General features: G+C 44.4%; 1 protein-coding gene across 1 annotated transcript; it reads right to left on the reverse strand.

Moving 5' to 3' along the window:
* Window positions 1–20,560: 20,560 nt before the first annotated feature.
* Window positions 20,561–24,032, reverse strand: ZIC1 (Zic family member 1). Its single transcript, XM_069593440.1, has 3 exons — window positions 23,051–24,032; window positions 21,474–21,637; window positions 20,561–20,758 (listed from the first exon to the last, which is right to left on the reverse strand). Exons 1-3 carry the CDS (start codon window positions 24,030–24,032, stop codon window positions 20,561–20,563), a joined length of 1,344 nt encoding a protein of 447 aa, XP_069449541.1.
* Between the last annotated feature and the right edge of the window lie 414 nt (window positions 24,033–24,446).

The raw sequence follows: 24,446 nt of genomic DNA on the forward strand, positions 1-24,446 counted from the left end.
TAACTGGATTAGCCCATAGGAGGCAGACTAAAGCTGTCAATCGTGAAGACATTTAACCCTCTAAGACAATTTATCTTACAATCCCATAGCCTCCACCTAAAACCATTTCCTACCAACCTATGGGCACCTGTGAGATCTCCCTTACACTCATCACCTTTTGGAAATCTTTTCTGATTAACTTCATTTAGTCAACCATAATGATAATCAGACAACAAATATTTATTGAACAAACATTATGGAGCTGACATAATCTGTGTAGTGAGAACACATCAGTAAAGAAAACAGAGTAAAATGTTCACCCCCATGGAGCTTAGATTCTAATTACCTCACATCCACTTTAAAAGCAGAAAAATATAGATATGATAAATACCAGGTATTTGAGAAAGATGACTACTTAAATTCATAGATACATCAACAGATAAAATGGTTGGTACATAAACACAAGGTTACCCAGTATCATCCAGGGAACTCAGATTTGCATCACTAAAGAGAATATTTGGGGTATGAATCAGCTATGTTGCTTTCCAATCATTTTCATGTAACATTATGTGTGCCTGTTATCCTCATTATAGACTTCCCTTGGGCAGAAAATATGTCCTTCATTTTCTTTGTACTATGTTCAGGGGGCAAGTTATACAGTGCCCCCAAATGACTATGAGTTCATTAACTGTTTGTTAAATAATACATTGCACTTATATAGTGTTTTAAACTTCATGAAAGGCACTTTCATGTGCATTATTATTACTAACATAGTGTACTTATTCTTACTCTAATACTAGATCAAGAAGAAGACAGTGAATTGCAGCAAGGGGACTGGTAGTAGTATGTTTGAGACAACCACTTTTGCACGCCAAGAACCAGTCTTGTTTATGTTTTTCTACATTTCTACTAAAGTCAAGATACTAGCAAGTGCAGTAATCAGGCAAATTTAAAATCATAGCAATGGAAATCAGAGAAAGAAGAGAAAACCTGGGCTCAGAAAAAAACTCAAATCCAAGGGCAAAGTCTATGGCTTTAGTTAGTGATTTTTAAGCTTCATTTAATTAAAATGTGCTTTCCTGGGTATTCCCTGGCAGTCCAGTGGTTAAGACTTCGTGATTTCACCGCCAAGGGTGTGGTTCAGTCTCTGGTGGAGGAACTAAGATCTCACAAGCCGCACGGCACAGCCAAAGAAATAAAAAATAAAATAAAATTCACAGTCCTACCTTATCTTTGACAAAGGAGGCAAGAATATACAATGGAGTAAAGACAATCTCTTTAACAAGTGGTGCTGGGAAAACTGGTCAACCACTTGTAAAAGAATGAAACTAGATCACTTTCTAACACCGCACACGAAAATAAACTCAAAATGGATTAAAGATCTAAATGTAAGACCAGAAACTATAAAACTCCTAGAGGAGAACATAGGCAAAACACTCTCCGACATAAATCACAGCAGGATCCTCTATGATCCACCTCCCAGAATTCTGGAAATAAAAGCAAAAATGAACAAATGGGATCTAATTAAAATTAAAAGCTTCTGCACAACAAAGGAAAATAAAAGCAAGGTGAAAAGACAGCCTTCTGAATGGGAGAAAATAATAGCAAATGAAGCAACTGACAAACAACTAATCTCAAAAATATACAAGCAACTTCTGCAGCTCAATTCCAGAAAAATAAACGACCCAATCAAAAAATGGGCCAAAGAACTAAATAGACATTTCTCCAAAGAAGACATACGGATGGCTAACAAACACATGAAAAGATGCTCAACATCACTCATTATTAGAGAAATGCAAATCAAAACCACAATGAGGTACCACTTCACACCAGTCAGAATGTCTGCGATCCAAAAATCTGCAAGCAATTAATGCTGGAGAGGGTGTGGAGAAAAGGGAACCCTCCTACACTGTTGGTGGGAATGCAAACTAGTACAGCCACTGTGGAGAACAGTGTGGAGATTCCTTAAAAAATTGCAAATAGAACTGCGTTATGACCCAGCAATCCCACTGCTGGGCATACACACCGAGGAAACCAGAATTGAAAGAGACACATGTACCCCAATGTTCATCGCAGCACTGTTTATAATAGCCAGGACATGGAAACAACCTAGATGTCCATTAGCAGATGAATGGATAAGAAAGCCGTGGTACATATACACAAAGGAGTATTACTCAGCCATTAAAAAGAATACATTTGAATCAGTTGTGATGAGATGGATGAAACTGGAGCCGATTATACAGAGTGAAGTAAGCCAGAAAGAAAAACACCAATACAGTATACTAACACATATATATGGAATTTCGAAAGATGGCAATGACGACCCTGTATGCAAGACAGGAAAAAAGACACAGATGTGTATAACGGACTTTTGGACTCAGAGGGAGAGGGAGAGGGTGGGATGATTTGAGAGAATGGCATTGAAACAGGTATACTATCATGTAAGAATCGAATCGCCAATCTATGTCCGACACAGGACACAGCATGCTTGGGGCTGGTGCATGGTGATGACCCAGAGAGATGTTATGGGGAGGGAGGTGAGAGGGGGGCTCATGTTTGGGAACGCATGTACACCCGTGGTGGATTCAAGTCAATGTATGGCAAAACCAATACAGTATTGTAAAGTAAAAATAAAAATTAAAAAAAAAAAAATTCACAGTCCTGATGAGCATCCTAACCCAGCCATCCTGATTCATTAGACCTGGAGTAAAGGCAAGGAATATGAATTTTTACAAACATCCTCCAAATGATTTTGATGCCAACCCTCTAGAAAATGGTGGCCCCAGAGAGTTTAACTTGACTATAAAGGTTGGACCAGGGAAGGTTAGTCAGTTCAATGCATGGCATCCAAAGCTTGGCATGTTCAAATAGGCTTTGGTACCAGAAGTCTGTCATAGCAGGCATAGCACAGTGATAAGAAAAGTCACCATTTTTGAGTGTGGTCAGAATAACCACTGCTACTGGAGATGAATGGACCAGGATCTAGCCCCAGAAAGGAAAGGGCTAGACTGCTTCTAATGTTGGTCCAGGGCTCAATCTCAGGTCTAGAGCTGTTTTGTACCCTAGGGGAGATGTGAGTTCAAGGCAGGAAAACCTGGCACAGCCAACACATGTAGAATCCCAATCTATGGGACGATCAGTCAGGAGGAAGGTAAACTCACCACTTTGAAGGGCTTATTTGTCCTCGTCCCTAATATTCCAGACCAGGCTAGAAAATTAGGAAGGGCAACATAATCTAAAAATAGAGATATGTTATGAAAACCCAAGTCTGAAAACCATGATTCAGCTCCAAGTTCCACAATGAATTACAGCTGAGGATGCTATATTCTCTCTCCAGCAGGAATGGCCCAGAGAGTCTGAAGGGCAGATACGGTATAAAGGAAGAAACAATGAGGCAGGGGTTAACCCTGAACTTCAAGAGTCTCCATTCTCCACCAGGAAAGTGGACGGCCCAGCATTATGCTCTAGCAATAATCTCATTCTAAAATCTACAGCTATCATTATTTTCCTCACATACTAAGAACGGTTTTATTGTAATCATTGCACAAAACAAGTACAAACAGAAAGTAACAACTAGGTCTTTCCAGAGATCCCAGAACAACCAGACAGCAAACATTCAAGTAACTGCAAGTTTAAATTATTAAGCAACATTTTCGCTAGCAAGGTGTTAGCAAAACAGAGCAGGACTCTATGATCTTGCCATCCATGTCCTCAGCCTGCCTTTTGTCTGTGGAAAAACTTTAGCCAAAGAACAAGTTTAATCAGAGAATTGAGAAGATGCAGAAACAAAGGAAAATAGTCAAAGGAGACCAAATAATACTTTAGTCATTAAGCATAGTCAAAGACCTTCAGTTCATTCTCAAGGGCCATAGATAATATTCTGATTCATATCCTGCAAGCTGTCTTACAGTTAGTAAAACTCCAGGTGGGGAAGTTAACTACATGATGACCAGACTAGCCATGTCATAAGGGGCCACAATTCTGAGAACCGACCTCAAAGAAATGGAAAAAAACCAACCCTAGAACTGAAGATTAACTGTACCTAAAAACAATCAAGATGATGCAGATTAGACTACGGCATGACCAATTTCAAGAGGACTGTCAGAGCTGACTATACTATTTCGCCATGTAGCCCCCTTACTCTGTCTATAAAAGCTCTTGCCCCCTGATTGTCACCAGGGAAATTTGGCCTTTGGATAGGCATCCCCGCCCATCCCACCCCATCCTCACCACCACCCCGTCCAAGGTTACCAACTTCCAAAATAAAGCAAACTTTCCTTTCCATTAACCTGGCCTCCTTATAGACTTTTGAGTGGCGAGCAGCTGGATCCTACTTTCAATCACATTAGGAATTTATATCTAACATATAGGGGTATATGGAAAAATACTGGGATTTATTTAAAGCAGATGGAGCATTTTATATGTATGAAAATGCAAACTGAAAGAGATTCATTGGCCTTTTCAAGTATACACATAGGTATTCCAAGATGAAGGAAATAAACCTCCTCCTTTTTAATTTTAAATTCCAAACATTTCCATTCTAACTTTTGACTTCTCTGCTGACACTTTTAAAGTGATAGACAGTTTAGTGGGATATTTTTTCCTGGCTTTTTTTTTTTACTATTTTATTAAGAAAAAAATTATTTATAGAAGTAGTGAGAATATCATCAAGTACCTATCACCCAGCAATAAAAATCTTGATTCTTCTTTCATTCACTCACCACCCCTCCCCCAAGGTTATTGAAGCAAATTCTAAACATTGTTATTACCTCATCCATAAACAGTTTGGCATAGAACTCTAAAGGATCAGTACTCTCTTTTTAAAAATTAACCACAACATATGGCTTCATACAATTTAATAAGATAAGAAAACATTATACATAAATCTCAGTGCACGAATTCATATTTATTAATGTATGAATAATTGGTGGGGGGTTGCCTTGAGTAGTATGAAGTTGAAATTCAAGGCATATAGGTGATAGTTTTTTAAGTACAATGGTTTTTCCAAATCACTACATGTTCATCTTATTTCTTATAAAAAGAATTTATAGTCATCCCATTTTTCCAAACTCAGAAACTTCTGAGTAAATTATTCTGATTCCACTGTGACTATTAGACTCTGGGAATTGTGAGATTTCCCACTTGAAGCTTCCATCTTCATTGATTATGAAGATAATCAACTGAACTATTCTTTTCCTCTTGAGAACTACAGAGCTCCTTGATTCCAGTGGCTAATAAAGGCTCTGTTATTAGAAGTAAAACTGTTAAAAGGATCAAGTACAGCAACCTAAAAGCTCAAACCAGGCTGTGTTTCAGAAAAACACACTAACTGCTTTTAAAAACCTACTTTGCTTTATAGCAAACATTAACTATATATAGTTAAATAATAAATATTTACATATTAAATAATATAATGCCTGGAATATGCTTCAAAATAATCCTGGGAGAGAATGGTAGATGGAAATATAGACAAAATTAAATTGGCTATGAGTTGATAAATGTTGATGTAGGGTAATGGAGATTTATTGCTTGTGTATGTTAGAATCGCTCAGAATGAAAACTTTATTTTATAAAGAGGATAGGAATCACACAAAAATGATAAAACAAAGTCCTCAAACACACTTTGCAACCCCTCCTGCCTGAATCTACTCACCCAAACAGCCAGTAAGTACTAATCAGACTGGTCTGGGCTGTGCCACTTTCCAATCAACCCAAAGAACAGCAACAAAGAAAAAGAAAAGAGGAATCTGAATAATATATAACCTGACCAATTATTTCTACTTCTTTGGTTAGTTACAAGTTAGTCCTCCTTGGAGCTTCTAAAACACTTGAATGCAACCTATTTTGGAGAAAATTAATTATTTCTTGGTTTCATGGCATAACTATCAAATATTATAAGCAAGACATAAAATTTCCCAGGAAAATACTGCCAGAAAATCAAGTCAGCCTCAGGGAAAGGAAAAACAGCTCAACAGCTTAACATTACAGAACAGATCGAAAATTTATGAAACAATTATAGTAAATAAATTTAAAATTGAATAGAAATGAACAAGTGAACCATCATAAAAACAAGAAAGGCTTACTTATTAGTGACAAAGAACCTGTAACAGAGGAGAGAGAAATCCTGCACAGTTCTGCAAACTGTAACGTCCTTGCAAGCAATCAGTGTTCTCTTTTCAAGTATTTGCCTGGAGTTGTTAGAATTTGGTCTCTGCTTGCCCTGACCCACTTCAACCAGAAAAATGGACACTCTGGTACCTGAAAAGCTCTGACCCAGCTCTAAGGCCCCACATTCACAGAGCTTAAGCTCATCCATGGGAGCCCAGGCTAGCTGGCTGTAGATGGGCACTCAGACAAAACTGCCCCCCAAAGACAAAGGCCTGGGGAGGACTCAAGCAGCAAGCTCACATACCCACCACCACCACCCTGGAAAGGTCTTTTGCAAATGTCATATTGCCTTAGGTTCCAGAGTCAGGGAGAGGGGAAGAGAAAAGGGAGGAGAGCAAGGGAGGGAATGGAGAAAAGGAGAGTATGAAGGAGAGAGAAAGAAAAGTTTGTGATGCAGTATTTTGTTCTGATTTTGTAAATCAGCAGGTGATCAAAAAGTCAAACATTGTCCAACCATATTTTGTTCATGCCTCCCTTTTGACAAATATCATATTTTACCTTAAATTCTGTTTAATTCTATGTGTCTCGCCCATTGTATTCCTGTAGGAAGAAAGCATTTGGAAATTTTTTTGAAATGCCACACTCTCAATAACAACTACCATACTTGACTTTAATGTTTGTTGATTTAATTAATCAATCAATTCAATTAATTAATTGGTCCAGTCAAGTGTAGTCAGCTTATAGGTAAGTAACAAGCAACAGCTGCAAAACCTGTAGAACTGAATAATATACTCAATATATTTAGCCCTTCACACTGATCCAGGAATGAGTGTGCAGAATTGTGTTTTCTTCTTATTTTTGTTATTTGACTTAGTGGGATCTGTAAATTCAGTGAATTAATATGTACTGCAAACATATTTTACATACATTTGCATACAACCAGAACTTGAAGTTCATAATTCCCAAATGGATGCCCTTAAACCACTGAATTTAATAATGCTTCCATCTCCTAAGTACTCTCTGCCCCAGGTCCTTGTAATTCACATAAACAAAACATTAGGAATGTATGTTATTTCCTTTTCAAACTCAGAAAAAGAGAAAGATAGATTTCCTGTATCCCCCACCCCTTGTTTAATAGACTGCATATTTCTAAAACAGGACTCTCTCTCTTAAGTACACACACACAAAAGAAAAATCTTAACGATGAGTTTTACAATAGGAATTGCTGATTACATTTATATCCAATCAGTTAAGTAAATTTTCCTGATTTAATTTTTTCACAAATAAAATTCTATCTTTAAACGTTTTTAAAATGTCAATCTATAAGTAAGAGTAACCAAGACCATTGCTTTAAGAACTATATAAAAATTCAGTGAGCATCTTATCTAGGGCACTAATTTTACATTAAAAAAGCTGAGTCAAGGATATCAACTAACTTTACCTGGTCAGCAAGTGAAATCTTGACTAGGCAACACCAAAAATCACATAAGGCCCATAGGATACTATCCAAATTGTACAGATTACTTATGTGGAGATACACATACATACATAATGACCTTGAAATTTGGCACTTCAATTCAATTATTGCCTTAAATCTATAAATAATTAATTGATTCAGAAACTATACCAATATTAGCTGACTTTTTTAATCTAATGAATATCTCAAGGTTTTTCTCAGCCAGAGTGTAACACATATAGTCTGGAAAATATCTCAGACCCATAAATTTCAACCTGTTGCACCAAAAAAGAGCAGAACTCTCTGGGAATATTTATAGTATATAAAAGTAGTAGTAAGTAAAGTAGCACTGAAGTTGCTGGATGCCGACTAACTGTTGTCCTCAACTTCAAATATTTCTTATTACAGTTAACACACATTTTTGGAATTCAAAGTAAAAATCTAGGTACAAGCCATGAAAACAGATAATAATAATTAAAGAAAAAAAGGTTGGAACTTGGACCTTTGTTTTATTTACCCTGAGGTTCCTTTTTTCCCTCTTGGTATGCAAATATCTCTTTTCAAATACTTTTAACACAATTCCTGGAAATTTGTATTGGTGTGTGTTTCTGGAATTTTGTATTCAATACAGGTATTAATATGACCTTTTAAGCTTTTTAAAATTCTCCATAGAATTTCTATACTACAAATATATTTACACTTGGTATTAAGCATGGGCTCCATTTTTCCTCATATTTTATGAACTAGATCTCTTCTGAGAAATCAGTATATACTTGTTAAATGTTTATAATTATTGGTTCAAAATAAATTACTGATTTCAGAATAAAATGGTCATCATCATAGATCTGAATCAAAAACTGCCTACAGGGTTCTAAAAGTTTCAAAAGAAAAATTAAAGTTCAGTTCATTCTTATTCTGTCAGTGAAACTCTAACAAATTACCTGCTATTTAAAGTACTTCTCAGGATATTTCTACCTCCTATAGATATAACCAGAGAGGCTTTGTGTTCTGACTCTGGGTACTATCAGATGCATTCTGTATTCACATGTATGAAGATAATTTTATATTTGTGAGAGCTGCTATTTATTGATGATATGCAGTGATATATGTGAGTTTTATTTTTATATTCAGGATTTTCCAAATGGCTAATTCAACTAGCCAGTTTCAAGGAAATTATTTATGGCAAATAATATAATATTTAAGATGTTTGAATTTGTGGATTATTGTTTCCATTTACATAAAAAATTTAATTTAGGGGGGTTTTAGTTTAACTCTAAGTTCACTTTGTTCTTTTTTTTTGTTTTCCAGAAAGTCACTTCACTATCACCTGTGGAATTTATCATATTGCACGATTTTTGTTCCCTTTGCAGAGAAGGGCCCAAGAGAGAATATGCCTCACAGTGACCCTGCCTGTGTTTACTCGGCAGTGATCCTCGGAGAAAGGATTTTTGAAAATGTATTAGGGCTAGAACCAATAATTGGTGTGATTTTGAAGAAGTTATTACAGCTTAAAATTCTATTTTGAGCTAGATATTGCATGCCTAATTCCTTTTAAAACAAAAGAAAAAAGGAAAGCTGCTTTTGACATTACCAGTGAAAGGTTTCGTTGCTAATACCGAATTTCACTATTCATTTATCTTGACCCTATTGGTGTACGTGGGGTTTTCCCTCCTCTTTTTACTCAACAACAACCATAATAATATCAGATCTCTGGCTAAAGATCTAACCAAATACAAAGGGTGATACCAACATCCTAGATCTATTTTTAGGACGCAATGCCCACCCTATCTCACCCCCTTGGGTTCTGGAGATAATTAAACTCCTCAAACTTGACTCCTCAGGGAAGTTGTCGATGCGAGTCCCGTAGGAACAAATACTAGCGCTTCCACCGAAAATCTGCCAAACCAGCTACAAAGTGAGGAGCCCACACCTACGGAAGGGTGCACATAGGGGGCGGACCTGGACACTGGAGGGTGAGAAGTTACTAACTATGCTTTGAGAAACCGAATCACTGTTTCTCATTCCATTCCCTCCCCCCCACCTTCTTTTCTCGCTCCCCACACCAATATATATATATATACACACAGACATATAACTCTCAAAATCAGCTGCCTCCTGAAAAACCTTGAGCTTCCCTTGTAACATTTAGCGTCTGGTAATTAATGATGCCCGCGCCGCGCGCCTCCTGGCCGGGGCTGGAGTTCGGGTCACTGGGAGCCCCTGACGTCAGCGACCGCTCTGCCTATGTCAGGTCCAGGGCAGTCCCTGGGGTGGCCAGGCCTAGAGCTGTGGGGGGCTGCGGGGAGGAAGCCCGGGTCAGGGCCGGAGGAAACCCCCAAGCGGCGAAAGGCGCAGCCCTGGAGCCCGCCAGAAAGTCCTGCGGAAGTCAGAACCACAGCGTCCGCGGCTTCCGAGCACAAGCGGGCACCCAGACTCCAGACCGCGTGCGGAGGCCACAGCGCTTGTGGAGACTCCCGGGGCTGGACGTGGGTGGGCGGTCTAGACAAGAGGGCCAAAGAAACTCCAGACTGGTCTGCAAACTGCGGGGCTTCCTTCCTTCCACTCTTTATAAAAGTCAACGTTAGATGGTTTCCACTGACTCCAGAAGTGGACCTTAAAATGAAACAGACCCACCGTTTTTCTACCTCAAACTTGACACAACTTGGCAGTTGGTGATCCGGAGAGTTTCTCCCCCAAGCATGGTTGCTGATGCTACAAACCCGGGACCCGCTACCAGGGAAAAATGAACTCGATCTTGAAGAGGACTGGCAGCAAACTCTGCTCTCTCCACTCCCAACCTTTCCTTCTTCCCCTACTCTCCTGTTCACCGTTAGGCCAGCTTTTGTAACCCTCCCAAACCTTGGGCGTTTGTTGTCAAAATTGTGCAGAGGTGTGATTTTTCGAAAGGGGGTCAGAGCCTGAATCCAGAAAAGTGTTCCGCCCGCTCAGCTGCCCTGATCCGAAAGGTCGGGGACACGCGAGCCTGTCAGTCTGTGAGTGGGACTGGGTCTACAGAGCTCTGTCTGGAATGAATCCTGTACCTCTCCTGGGCCCTGTATGAATTTCTTCATCATAGGTCTGGGAGAATCACTTCTCTCTCTTAGCATCCTTGTTTTTAAACTGTCTCTTTCTTTTCATGATAGTTAATTTTCCATCTTTTTATCCACACTCAGAGGACAAGAGGGGATTGGAGGCAGACTCCCAGAGCAAAATTTAAGGCCAAAAATTGCTTCGCCTAATAAACTCTGGTCCCAGAAACCGCCCCAGTGCAGCCCCAGCGAAACCCTGAGGCAGAATCCAACACTCAGGTGTAGAAAACTGCCACGGCCGCTGAGACCCTCCCCCAGGATGGTAGTTGAGGGCAATCGGCCTTTACAGGGCTGCAGGGCACAGATACCTCCTCCCCTTTCCACCCTAAGAATGGCTGGCAACTCGTGCAGGAGCGAATTTCTCCCCCCTCTCCAATTCAGAACATTTCGCGGGCTCTGCTTTTGGGAGAAGGAGGAGAAAAACATTTTCTAGAGGTGCTTATTTTATTTTATTTTTTTTTAAGTTGGAGCTCTATTGTCAACTTAAATAAAATCACACCTTTCCAAAGTCAGTAAATACTGCGGGAGCCGCTGCGGCCTCCAACTGGCTTCCTATTCCACTGTCACAGCCAAGTCCCCAACTTCAGTCTCATCCGTGAGGCTGGCGAGCTGCATGTTCCGACCCCTCGCGCCAGGCCGGGCTCCCCGTGGCCAGCCTGCCTTCCCTTGATGGGCTCCGAAGTCTGGACACGAGTCGAACCAAATTAAATCGAGACGCGTCAACTTTGAAACGGTTTTGAAATCTGTGACTTTCCCCTCCATATGTGCCCCCACTGCCTGGCAGAAATGAACTGTCACATTCTAACATCTCCAGCGATTAATGAGAAAAAAATTATATAATTGTGTATTACATATATATATATGTGTATATATTTCCATGCACACACATATATATCCATAACTGTGACACTGTCTTCACAGCTTTTCCTCGTGTTAGGAATTAATACAACCGAATTCACTAGAACGAGATGATTAGCCTTATTTATAAGCATCACTTAAAAGGAGCGACTTGGGAGGATTTCGGAAATTTTTCAAAGATGATTTGGGGGGTTGATTTTGTTTGTTTTTTAAGGAGCAGTGAATGTGCCTTTTACACAGTGTCTTTCCCTGCCCTTTTCAGGCAGCAATCGGCCCTCCTGACACTTGGTTAAGCCTCAGGACTTAAAAAGATCATTTCCTCGTACACTAATTTGAGCGAAATCTGGATTCAGAGTGTGGGTTTACACGCCCAGCTCGAATGTCTAATGTATCAAATCCTCGTTAGCGAACGGCCCGCTCCGTGGCCGTGTCAGCCAAAGGTCAGCCCCGTGCAACAGGGCAGCGCGGTTCAAAAGCACTCTTCCAGCGCTCTGCCTCCCCCTCCCCCCCAAAAATCCATCTTTCACATTTCAATAACAGAGCACGCAGAGTCCCAACGAGAAATGCCAAGGTTGTTTTTCTTTCTTCCCTTCTTCCCTCACATTAGGGACTTGTAAACGACGTGTCCTAAGGCAACTACTGAAAAATTAAGTTTATTTTTTTTCCAGTGGGAAGGGAGAGGAGTTAGTGGACAAGGTAATTGTCGAAATGCCCTCCAGAGGCACGTATATCTGAGAAGCTGCGACTCTCAGAAATCTTCACTTGAAATAGTAATGATAATAACTTCACAGCATTCGAATGGAAATCATGAGTAAACTTTGTTGGGGACCTCAGGAATTAGAAACTGCTTAGGGGAAGGGGCAATTCTCCTCCCCCTGCTTCCCTCACCCAAAACACACACACACGAGACCAGCAGAAAGCTTATTCTTAAAAGATAGCTTTAGTGGGTGTCCACAGGGACGGAGGATCCAGAGGAGCGAGGCTGGACCACCCCGCTCCGCTCCCTCCTCACAGGGGAGCCCCACGACACCTCTGACTACTTCGGGTACTCTGTGTTCACACACACCAGCCGCAGGGGCCCAAGTTCTCGGCGCGCGCCTCCGGCGGCTCGCGCGCACACGCAGCCGCCCGCGGAGTCCGCTAGAAAGGTGGCGGGGCGGGGTGAGGGGAGAACGCGACTTACCGGATCTGGGGTCTAGGTTTCGGGCAAGGTTGGCAGCAGAGTAAGGCCGGGCAGACGGTCAGTCCTACCGGAGACAGGCAACTTGGGCAGGGGCTGGGAGTGGGGCGGAGGGAGGGGGAGGGGAATAAAGCGCCTGTCCGGTTTGGGGTCCCCGGTTCCTTGGCCCTGGCCCGCGTCCCCCGCCGTCGCTTCCTCAGACTAAACTCGTCCTGGCTCGGGGAGGCCCCAGAGCCCGCCTCGCTGCCTCAAGTCAGAGCCTCCGGGCCGCCAGGTCTCTGGCGCCGACCCCGGGGGCGCTGGGGGCGCCGGGGGCGGGGAAGGGGCGTCCCCAACTCTCTGGCCCGGAGAGGGCAACCGCGTCGCCCGCACGGACGCTGGCGGCCAAGCGGGGAAGCCGGGCCTGTCCGCCACGCAGGGCCGCCGGCTCGCGGACCCCGGCCCGCTCCCATTCCCGCCCCTCCCTCCCCTCGAGCCCCAAGCCAAATGAAAAGGGTTCTTTGGGCCTTGGCCTTTGGGGCAAGAACGCAGGAACCCACGCTGAGTTAGAGCTTTCTGCTTAAAATGAGCCGACTCAGGTCTTCATAATTAGCGTGGAGTTAAGAGTTAAAATTGCACCCCCCTCCCCCCCCCCCCCCCGCTTCCCAACATACTAAAATACAAAGGGACCCAAATCGGAGCGAGTTTCCTGTGGGGTGGCCCTTGTAACGGAGGTTCGGTGGATCTAGGGCCTCGTCTCCTCTAATTAGACGCGGGGTGCACTGTCCTCCCGGGACCTCGAACAAGAGAACTCTGATGCGCCAACCCCTTTCCACCGAGTCCTTGGGACCGATCCCAGGTTGGTTGACTTCTGCCAGGCCTCCCCAGGCCCAGGTCCCCGGCAGCTCTAATCCAGCCATCCCTGTTATTTAGCTCTGAGCCTCTGGGTAGGCCTTTTCCTAGCAGGAACGTTTCCAAAACGCCTCTGCTGCACCTCCGTTTCAAAGCTGAAGACTTGGCTAGTGATGGCTGCCAGGTGAACTGATGCTATGGCGCCGGGATCTCAGAACTGGCAGGAGTGAAGCTGGCTCTTGGTTAGCTGCACTGAGAACCGGGCAGTGACAAAAGGCCTCTCCTGTTGGCAGTGAGGGGAGCAACAGGGGTGGGCCCCATGGAATGGGTCTGCCTCTACTTGAAAGTAAAATTCAGAGGAGGATTGGGACCTGTCTGGGAGCCATTTTCTGATGTTATGGAACCTAGGATTTTTGACCGAAACACTCAAAAGCCTAACTCCATGGACACTGGTGTGAGGATGAAGTAACCCAGGGGCGCTCCACGACCCCTCCCCTTTGCTTGCAAGTGTTAGTCACTCCACTAGACAATTTATGCACTCGCTCTGAAATGTCAGCACATTGGCCACAAAATATCATGCAAAGTGCAGAACCCAAGGAACGTCACCAGGAAGGCAAAGCAATAGCCCAGCACCTGAACTCTGGGCTTTTCTCCCCAAACCCTACACTTTCCAGGTCTCCTGGACAGAGTAGTTCCTCCCCCAGTGGCTACTTTTGAGCTTATATAGAACTACACCAGCTCTTACACGTGCGTCAGCGGACGTTTATAAAACGTTTGGGATGGGTCGAGTTAAAACCTTAAGAGCAGTTGTTCAAACAAGGGGCTGACAGTCCACCAGATAAGTAGGTAGGTACTGGGGGACACAGTCAGAAACAGGACTGGGAACCCGGAGAGAAAAAGGAAAAGGAGGAGAAAGACAAAGACAGGCCTGTATCAGAGCAAAGAAAGAGGGTGGGTGATAGGAAAACCCTTAGTACCCTGCCCACCATCTCAGGCGTGGGGTCTGTGACTGGAGAGGGGCCAGGTGACTAGAACAGCCATGATGCCAGCTCCCTGGAAGGGGACAGGAGGAGGACCGCTTCTAAGCGGCATAGTTTGTGGTCCACCGGGGCGGTCTTTAAGGAAGGGGAAACTGCAGGGCCCACCAGATTGCTGGAGCCTACGCTGTCTGCCTGGCTTGCTGATCTCACTTAAACCCACGAGGTTTCAAAACAAACACGTGCAGCTTCCTCGCCGCACTATTTTGGCAGCCAGGCCACAGGCTTTCGCAGGCCGAAGCCTCAGAGCTGTTTCCTCCGCGGCCCGCGTGGGCGGGGGACGCCTCATGCATATTCATCAGCACGTGGAATCGCGGGCCTAGGGCCACGCATGCGTACTACTCTCCCAGCCCCAGCCCCAGCCCGCGGCAGTGACTTGGAAAGCACCTCGCTGGGGTGCAGGGTGGCATAGGGGGCCCATCAAACGCTGACCGCCAGACCTTTGATGAAGGTGCTGTGGGGAAGCCTTGGTGTTCCATCCCACCACCACAAACTCACCTCCAAAGCCTCTGTCTATATGTTTTCAAGAAATTCTCCAGGACAAAAATCTTCTTGACTCACAGACTCACCCACCCCGATCCTTTTCCGTGGTTTTACCTTCCTCCACAACTTTCAGTTTTCTTTGCCAGAGGCTAGGATTTTCCCGGATAGACAGAAAAAAAAATTTAAAGGGGTTAGGATGTGAGCTTCTCTCAGCTTCTTTTTCTCCTTGTTTTCTGTAGCTTAATGGGGATTTTTACACAAAAGTAGATGCAAAATAATCATACTTTTTTAAAGTTTGCTAAAGTCGCTGGCCTTTGAACGTCTTGTTTTTTTTTTAAGATAGCATTCCCATCTGTTTATATCCACGCTTAATAATTGATTCTTGTGTATGCTGTAGGTAAAAATATCACTGTGTAAGTCTCACAACCCACGAATTCTTACTCATAGACTTACAAAGTACACCCGCTATGTCAGGGACAGCCAAAATTTTGTGGACAACTGACAGACAATGGGAAGTCTCTAGTAGTATTGCCCAGCAATGTTTCTTTCCATACTAAATAGCTAAAGTCAGTTTCTTATTCTTGAAAAACCCACCTCCGGTATAGCATCAATTGGAAACTTCATACTGTTTTAGGTCCTTGCTCTAAAGTGGAAATAAACGTTAAGAACTAATGCCAGAATTCAGTTTGCATGGTAAAAATAGCCCCTGGTTTGTTTGGCCTGATCATGTTTCCTCTTGCTTGGTGAGACATTCTGGAGTGAACTAGCCTTGCATAGATAAATAGAGAACACTTCCCTTATTTTTGAATATTATGCCATTATAGTTGCAAAAAATTTTTGAGGGAAAGGCTCAGATGTGACATGCTATAGGAAGTTGTCAACATTTTTTTTATTTCTAACCCCAAACTAGTGATTACTATTTGAAAAAAGAGATTGCTCTATATTACCCCCATAAAATCTTACATTCTGTTTATATAACCAGTTTAAATGGATACATATTACTGATGTGAATGGGTTGGTAAAAAGTTGAAAAAAAACCTAATATGAACCTTTAGTGGTTTGCCTGGCATAGATGACATAAATCTTTCCATTGCCACTCTATTTTCAAGAATTCTAAAACCAGACAGTGATATCAACTGTGGCAAATTTTATGAAAACAACAAAGACTTTGTTTTCCTTATATGAACACATAGTTCTAAGAACTGCATTTGATGCTAGGAACAAGAACTCTATACCTAGACAGGAGAAGATAAATTTGCAATTAGTATTTTGAATTGGAAAAAAGAAAGAAAGGTGAGTTGGTAATCTGCTGACATCATACCTAGCTCACAATTAATCAAAGGCACAAGCTCAGTGCCTTCATTTTGATTTTGCCAAACCACATATAGTGAGTTCCTCCCCAACCCATCATAAGTTGATGCTCTTTAAGGACCATGGCCTTCCCCAAGCTGCTTCCTGAAAAGCAGTATGCTCAGGTACCAACTCCACCAGCACTGATTCAACAAGGGTTCCAGGACACTGATCACAATTTGACCTCAAAAAGGGAACATCGGGAGGGTTTCTAGGCTGGGTAAGGTATTTAGGGAATTTAGTTCTGTTGCCAGCCTTTAAAAGTTCTGAGAAAACTTCCCCATCAACAAATAAAAACATCTAAATGCCAGGCCCATCAGCAAAGAAGGTTAGTGTTATTTTCATTGTCAGCTAAAGCAAAAAAAAAAAGGAAAAAGAAAAAAAAATGATAAGCATATGGGGCAATTGAAAGGTTACATCTTTCTTTTGGAGGTGGTTTGCTTCTTAAAGGTTAACTTGAATGCTTGACTTTAAAAAATCAAAATCATCAGCTGCAAATGCTTAAAGCAGTTGGGGGTAGCTTTTGAAAAAGAAAACAAAGGACCTGAAATGTTTGAAAATTACTTAGTCCCCACATAAATGGTGCTTGTATATTTACATGCTTACTCTATAAATGTACACACACACATACCACAACTCATTTCTCATTTCTCAAATATGATTGCTTGTACTCAGGCATTTTTTGTTGACACAATATAACTTTTTAATAACTTGTTAGCTGTTCTTATCATTTGATAGTAACAGAATACAATGCAGTCAAAATATGAACCAGGACAACTTTCTGCCTAAATCAATATCCACAACTACACACAGAAACCAGCCATTTGCAGCATCTTCAGCTCCTGCTAAATAGGGTCTAACAATATATTTCGATGTTCACATTCATGTATTTCAAAACCTAATAGCCCATGAAGAAAAGTATGAAGAATACATCTCAACAAGCAGACATTAAAGGTACCAGCAAAATAATAGACTACATTTAAGTATGAAGCATTATTTTAGGCAACCTACATCATTAATGACTTTTTCTTTGTTGTAAGTGTTAGAAAAGAGAATGCATAAGAGGAACTGACATAAATATTGGCTGCTACTAGAAAAATTCCTTTCTGGTAAGTGTGATTATTCACACACAGTACTCCTCAAATGGTTTTGTGGGTTTTTTAAAAAAATTATTTGACCTTCAATGTCTAAAAAAATTTTTTACACTATGAAGTAGTTGTGAAGTAAATATTTATCCCTAAAATTTATCTTTAAAATATCCTATTTAACTCTTATATCACAGTATGATATTTCATTATTACACTATGTTATTAAAGTTTAAAAGTATCAGGTATATAACAAATCATGAGACATTTATATTTCAAAATTTGAGGTAAACTGCTTTCAGGAATAGTCAAAGGAAAAATGCACTCATTGAGTATCTTCCTAAATGTTAACATCCTAACAAAGTTACAAAGCTACTGTTATTATGAATATTATATCAGGCTCCCAGAAATTCCGATCTCTAAAGGAAAGGATTATTTTTTTGAGGTGCTTACTTTTCCTTCCTAGAAAGTTGAGCTATTTTTATTGTTCTTTCTAGGTTTATTAATTATTGGGCCTAATGTCTGGAGTCACCTCAAACACTATGCTGTTAGTTTTAAACCTCCAAAGCCATTGGGAGGCAGCTTCTACTCTCACAAAATTTCAGAACCAGCAGCAATTCCTGCTTAGGTGTTCCAACTTCCTTAAATCTCACCAAACCTTGCAAGGTGGCGCTCTTTTCATGAAAGGTTGGTATCTACTCTTATAGATCACAATAACACTTTTTTTAAGTTAACCACCACCAGCTCTAGGTTTCTGATGTGCGGCAGAAAGTGTAGCAAATCCCCTCCTTACCCAATAAAATTTTGTTAACTTAAAGTGACAAATACAAAGAGCAAGCAACAAAAGGACAAGCCCCCCCCCCCCCAAATTTAAAAGAATTTAACATTTTGACTTTGTAAAGGGTTGAAGGTATACTTTGGAACAGATGTATTTTAAGGGGTTCTTGTTTTCCTCTCTTGCTTTCATTCTCAGAATCAGTATGGCCTGTGACTTCCTGAATACACACAACATATTAAACAACCAAGTCTGGGTTCCTCCTGGCCTTCAGTGAGGTCAGTTTCTGCTTCCAGCTCTGACCCATCCAGCTACACCCTTGCAGCTACAGCCAAGACCCTGATTTGTGATCTCCGGCTACGCTGTCTGCTTAATGGGGCGATCATGCAAGCTACAACCAGAGACAAAGAAGCTTGCGTTCCTACCAGTGCAGCTAACTTCTAGGGAGCAGCATAGCTTGCAAATCTATCAAACTAAACTGCAAGAAAGACAATCTGATTTAGAGAAAAGGCGTTCTGCTACAGTCATTAAGCACAAGTAATTTAGATTTTTTATACTGTCTCCTCATTTACAAATTTACTGTATCAACGCCAGCCAATGGAACGAATTTCTTAAGTAAATGAGAAATAAATAAAAGAGATAGAGATAATCAAATTGCATAAAATAATTCTCTTCCCTAGATGTATTTTTGAGAGAATAACAGTGGCAAAATTATAGGAATAATAACATATCATAGGAGGTAATTAATTTAAATTAGCATCACGTTTGAAGAAATATAAGTAAAACGCTTTATGGACATTTACTTTTGCACAAAGAAGGCAGGCCTGGAAAAACATGCATCGACATCCTGAAAATTAGTTATGGCCATAAATGGTTTAATTGAAGATGGCAATTTAAAATATGATATTGTAAATCTGCAACTTGGTTTCAGCTGGGGGAATTTAATTTGGGGGACAGCAGAACCCTAGGCTGCAAGTTCATTTGCAAAGCTGCAGATCCAGCCCCTGAGCTTCTGACAGTTCACCTACATTAATATTGATGTCGCCTGTGCAATCTATTTCTGTTATTTTTATGGTTGTTATTCTACGTCTGCAAAGGTCATTTAAATTATACTGCGGCCGAAAATTTGTTTCATAAATTTTGATATAAATACTAATTACACCCTCTCGGAGAGCCAGCAGGGTAGCTTTCATTTATCATGTTTATAGGACCTGCGATGACAGAAAGGGAAGACTGGTGAGCTTTTCCCGAGACCCACTAAGGCTGGTAGAAGAGGCAGCAGGTTGCTGGGAGTGAAGAAGAAATTCCTACCACAATCACTGAGATTTCAGAATCTTTAATAAGGTACGAAAGGTTACCAAACAGTCTGGAAACTAAAGTGTACATACGAGTTCTTCTAGCCATAAATATTGAATAGCTGTAACATGAATAAACCGGCCCTTTACATGCGGATAAATATGGAAACTAGGAATTATATACATTATGTGGTTGTATCTTTTGCCAAAAGCAACTGGACAGTTATAGTTTATATCTTTTTTTAATATCACTTTACATAAACAAATGGAACAGTTTGACACGCAAATCCAGGCTCGTACTATACGAATTCTTGACAGGACGTGAAACAACATTTTACTGCACTAAGGTACTTAGACTTTGGGACGAAATGTTTGCACTTTATACAAAAAAAGCACATTAATACCAATAATATTCTGTTAGGTCGACGTGGAGACTGTAATCGTACAAAGTAATTCACATTTTGGTACACATTTACTAGAACATTCTTGCCATTCAGTACAAACAGTTGGCTTTCGGCCTCCCAACCCCCCTTCCCCTCCCCCTCCCGCTCCCGCCCGGCCCCTCCCCCCTCCCCCAATGCAAAGACCACAACGCCACGATCCCACCCGCCCGTTCCAACCGAGATATAACTATATACAGAATCCAACAGTACAGTTTTAAGCTAATAATTCTGTATTTACAAGAATGCAAAGCAAAAAAAAAAAAAAGGCCGAATCCCAGAGAGCCTGTTCCGATTCCCAGGAGAAACCGGCCTTCGGGGTTGGCGGCATTTGGTCAGGCGGCCGCCTTCTCCATGCCCACCCTCCCACCCGTTGGCTACCAAGCCTTTGCCAAAAAAGAAAAGAAAAAAAAGTAAAGGTTTGGTGCTTTCTCTCACTCGGTCCTGGTTCTACCGGCAGGTTTAGAAAAAAACAGGATTGGGGGGTGGGTGGGGATGCTGTTTTGATGCTCAGGGTTCTTTCAGTTATGTGTTGTATACGCGTGTGTGCTCAGTCTCTTAAATAGGGTTTTGTTCGGTGTTTTGTTTCTGATTTTAAACGTACCATTCGTTAAAATTGGAAGAGAGCGCGCTGTGGCCGGCTGTGTGGTGGACCGCGGAGGATGAGGGCGACAGGGAGCTGGTGGTCGGGTTGTCTGTGGAGGGAGACACGATGGTGGGCGGCGTGGAGGACTCGTAGCCCGAGCTGGCGGCAGGCGAAGGTTGCGACCCCTGCGAGGAGGATTCATGGACCTGCGGGAATAAAGTCGCGTTTTTACGGAGATAAAGAGCCGCCACGGCGGCCGTTAAGGGAGCATGAATGCTGAGCGCTGCCTGCCGTCCCCCAACCCCCTACTCCGGAGCCCTGGATCCCCTTGAACTCCAGGGAGGCCCGACCCGTGGGACTTAGGCTTGGTTGCCCCGCCTCGGCGCTGCAGAGACCCAGCTCTGGAAAAGGACAGTGCCCCCCACACCCCCGACTCACAAAAGAAGAGAGATCTGGGAAGCAGGAGGCTGGATGTGAGGCCAGAGCCCGAGATGGTGTCCACCCCCCACACACACACACGCTCCCCAGCAGCCGCTGAAATTTGCTGGCTCAGGGTTAGGTGAGCCAGCGCTCAGGCTCGCGTGCAAGACCCCAACTCCGTGCAGGCGCTGCCAGCCAAGCCGCCGAGGCCGCAGCTTCGGCAGCATCATCCCGCCGGGACTGTCCTGGCTCCCCCTCAGTTGCAGCCGCTGCTCGCTTCTTTTGACTCTCATTATTAAACAGTAAATTTAGAAGGGCTTTGGGTACCCACATCCCCTTTTCCAGCCCCCGCGCTTTCTGCGAAGTCTGCAGAAAGGAATCGTGGCCTTTTCGCCTCTGCCGGCTCCTGCCACCGCCCAGCTGCCACTCGCCGCCCGATCCCGGCCGAAGAGCTGCGAGGGCTCCTGGCTCCAAGGCGGGCGGCGAGAGCGCGGCGATTACCTTCATATGTTTGCGCAGCGAGCTGGGGTGCGTGTAGGACTTGTCGCACATCTTGCAAAGATAGGGCTTGTCGCTCGTATGCACGTGCATGTGCTTCTTGCGATCGCTGCTGTTGGCAAAGCGTCGGTCGCAGCCCTCGAACTCGCACTTGAAGGGCTTCTCCCCTGGTGCAAAAGGCGAGAAACAGACAGGTCTGATTAGAACAAACCCCGCGGCTCTTAAAAAAAAAAAAAAAGTAAAGACAAAAATGAAAAAAAGCAGCGGCTCAGAGTTAGCACTTTTCAAGCTCAAAACCCGGGTCGTTTATGAAATCATATATCTGCGTTGGAATTATAAACATCTGAAATATTTTAACTCAATCCAATTAGATCCAGATTTTACTATTTTATTATTATTATTATTGGTGGTGGTGGTGGTAGTTTTTTAGATCCCAGAGTACCAGCAGGTCTGGCTGCAGGTTTTTAGGCCCGGGGCTATACAGACGACTCCGGAAAGCTTCTACCTAGGTCTCGGTTTCTAATTTTCACATTCCGGGCTGATTCTCCTACGGTTTGGCTCTTCTCTCCTCCCCTTACCCCCTCCTCAACGCTCCGCACCCTCCTCGTCGCCGTCGCCGCCCCCACCCCACCCCACCTCCTATACACACATTTTATAGGATAATCTGGGCCGAGAGTTCAGCACTGCAAGTTCCTCTCTGACTCAGGCGTTAAACGCCAAGTTCCAAACGCGATTCTCAGAAATCACCCAGGCCCGCCAGAACCATGAAGCAGCATTCCCGGCTTTGTTGGCCCAAGAAGCCCAGAACGGCCTGCCCGACCCAGATTGCAGCCCTAAGCTCGCTGCGAACTTTTCTTTTAACTGCTCCCGACTGGTCTCTTTATTTTTAAAGACCATCTCAAGGTATTCGGTGTTTTGAAAATGTCCTCACAGAATCTAATTGACAAAAAGGAATTATCCGCCTTCTGCCGATTCTCCCGACTCCTCGAATCTACTTACAAACAAGTCATTATTAAATTCGGGGCTCTTTATGCATAAACCTCCAAAAGCCTCCACAGGCCCGACTGACTTGCTTTCACCAACGCCACCCCCTCTATTCTGTTTTTGTTTCTATGCCCTTTCATCCGATCTCGTCCAGTTTCCTCAATTCCTCCCTTTGGCAAAGTCCTCACTAAGGTGCGTAGAGAGGGGATGTTGGCTGGAAGCAAACGTTTAGATTTGCCTGCAGCTGAAGCGGTTGGCGCCTCCGCCTCCACCGCCGCCGGGAGCCAGCCACCTCTCCTGTCTTCTCGCGCACCAAGGACTCCCCAAAGCCGGTTTGTCTCTTAGCTCTCCCGGCCTTTTTTAGTTCTTATTTAAAAATCTATATGCCCAGATCCTTCTCCTCCAACCTTCTCTATACTTTATTAGACTTTCAAGCCTCAAACTAAAACCCAGAGCACACTTTCGCTGTCGGCTGAAATCTGACTTCCAGACCCAACCGAGGCCGGGTTTGCGCGCCCCCGCCGCTGACTTGTGAATTGCGGGTCTCAGGGCCGGGATAGGGAACCGAGGGCTGTCTGGGACAGCCGTTTCCGTACCTGTGTGCGTCCTTTTGTGGATCTTTAAGTTCTCAGAACGGGCGAAGACCTTGCCGCAGCCAGGGAAGGGGCAGGGGAAGGGCTTCTCTCCCGTGTGCACGCGGATGTGGTTGACCAGTTTGTATTTGGCTTTGAAAGGCTTGCCCTCGCGCGGACACTCCTCCCAGAAGCAGATGTGGTTACTCTGCTCCGGTCCGCCGACGTGCTCCACAGTGACGTGCGTGACCAGCTCGTGCATGGTGCTGAAAGTTTTGTTGCACGACTTTTTGGGGTTGGCCAGCTGCTCAGGCTCGATCCACTTGCAGATGAGCTCCTGTTTGATGGGCTGGCGCATGTAGCGGAAGAAGGCGCCAGCGCCGTGGTGAGCGGCCATGTTCACGTTCATAGGCCCGTAGCCGTGCAGCTGCGGCGCGGCATAGTGCTCTGAACGCGGACTGGTCACCTGGCCGTACTGCTCGGGCCGCGGGTACATGTCCCCCGAGAAGCCAAGCCTCATCTGCCCGTTGACCACATTGGGCGATGCATGGCCCGCCGCCTGCTCGTGAAGGCCGGGGAAGAGGAGGTGGCCCGCGGCGTCCGTGTGGCCGTGTGGGCCCCCGAAGCTCCCGGCCGAAGCCGCGAACAGACTGTGTTGCGCGCTGGCTGCAGCCGCCGCGTCGCCAAAGCCCCGGTTGCGGAACAGAAAGTCCCGCGTGGAGTTGAAGGCTGCGCTCGAATAGGAGCCGACGTGGCCCGGGTGGTGGTGATGTCCCAGGGCCGCCGCCGCCGCGTAGCCGGGAGCCTGGGATGTGAAGGCTGTCTGGCCCGCGGAGGCCAGCTCGTGCGAGCTGGGGTTGAGCTTGAAGGCACCCATGCCGTCGGCGAACGGGTTGATGCCCAGGCCCACGTCTCTCTCGGCCACGTCGCCCGCCGAGTGGTGGCGGGACGCACCAAAAGTGGTCACGCCGATCGCGGGGTACTGGGGGCCGGCGTCCAGGAGCATCGTGGCTGCTCGGGGCGAGCCCCGGCCTCCCCCGCCCCCCCCACCCTCGCCCGCCGAGGAGGGAAAATTAGGAGGAGGAGGAGGTGGTGGTGGAGGAGGAGGAGGAACCGGAGGCGGAGGAAGAGGAGGAAGAAGAAGAGGAGGGAGGAGGAGTCGACCCACCTCGCGAAGTCCTAGCCCGCAGGCAGCGGCGCGGCGCGCCGGGGCGCCCGCCTGGCCAAGCGCAGGGAAGCCGGACGGCTGTGGGCCGCGAGCAAAGCGGGCTCCGGCGCCCGCCGAGCGGACCCCGCCGGCCCGGCTCTCACTTTCTCGTCGCTCAGTTTCTGCCGAGAGGACCCCGCGTCAAGGCTGCCCGGGGAAAGGCATGGAGCATCTCAGCCCCCCAAAAAAACTTCCTCCCGGATTTGTAGCATA

The sequence above is a fragment of the Ovis canadensis genome, chromosome 1 (genome assembly GCF_042477335.2).
Source record: "Ovis canadensis isolate MfBH-ARS-UI-01 breed Bighorn chromosome 1, ARS-UI_OviCan_v2, whole genome shotgun sequence".
In the NCBI taxonomy this organism is placed as follows: Eukaryota; Metazoa; Chordata; class Mammalia; order Artiodactyla; family Bovidae; genus Ovis; species Ovis canadensis.

What these genes read in the sequence shown, in the direction of transcription:
- ZIC1 (XM_069593440.1), bottom strand. Translation starts at nt 24,032, where the DNA reads ATGCTCCTGGACGCCGGCCCCCAGTACCCCGCGATCGGCGTGACCACT. An exon ending in CCACAAAAGGACGCACACAG is followed by an intron (nt 21,638 to 23,050) that starts GTACGGAAACGG and finishes CTTTTGCACCAG; the next exon opens with GGGAGAAGCCCTTCAAGTGC. An exon ending in CGCTGCGCAAACATATGAAG is followed by an intron (nt 20,759 to 21,473) that starts GTAATCGCCGCG and finishes TTATTCCCGCAG; the next exon opens with GTCCATGAATCCTCCTCGCA.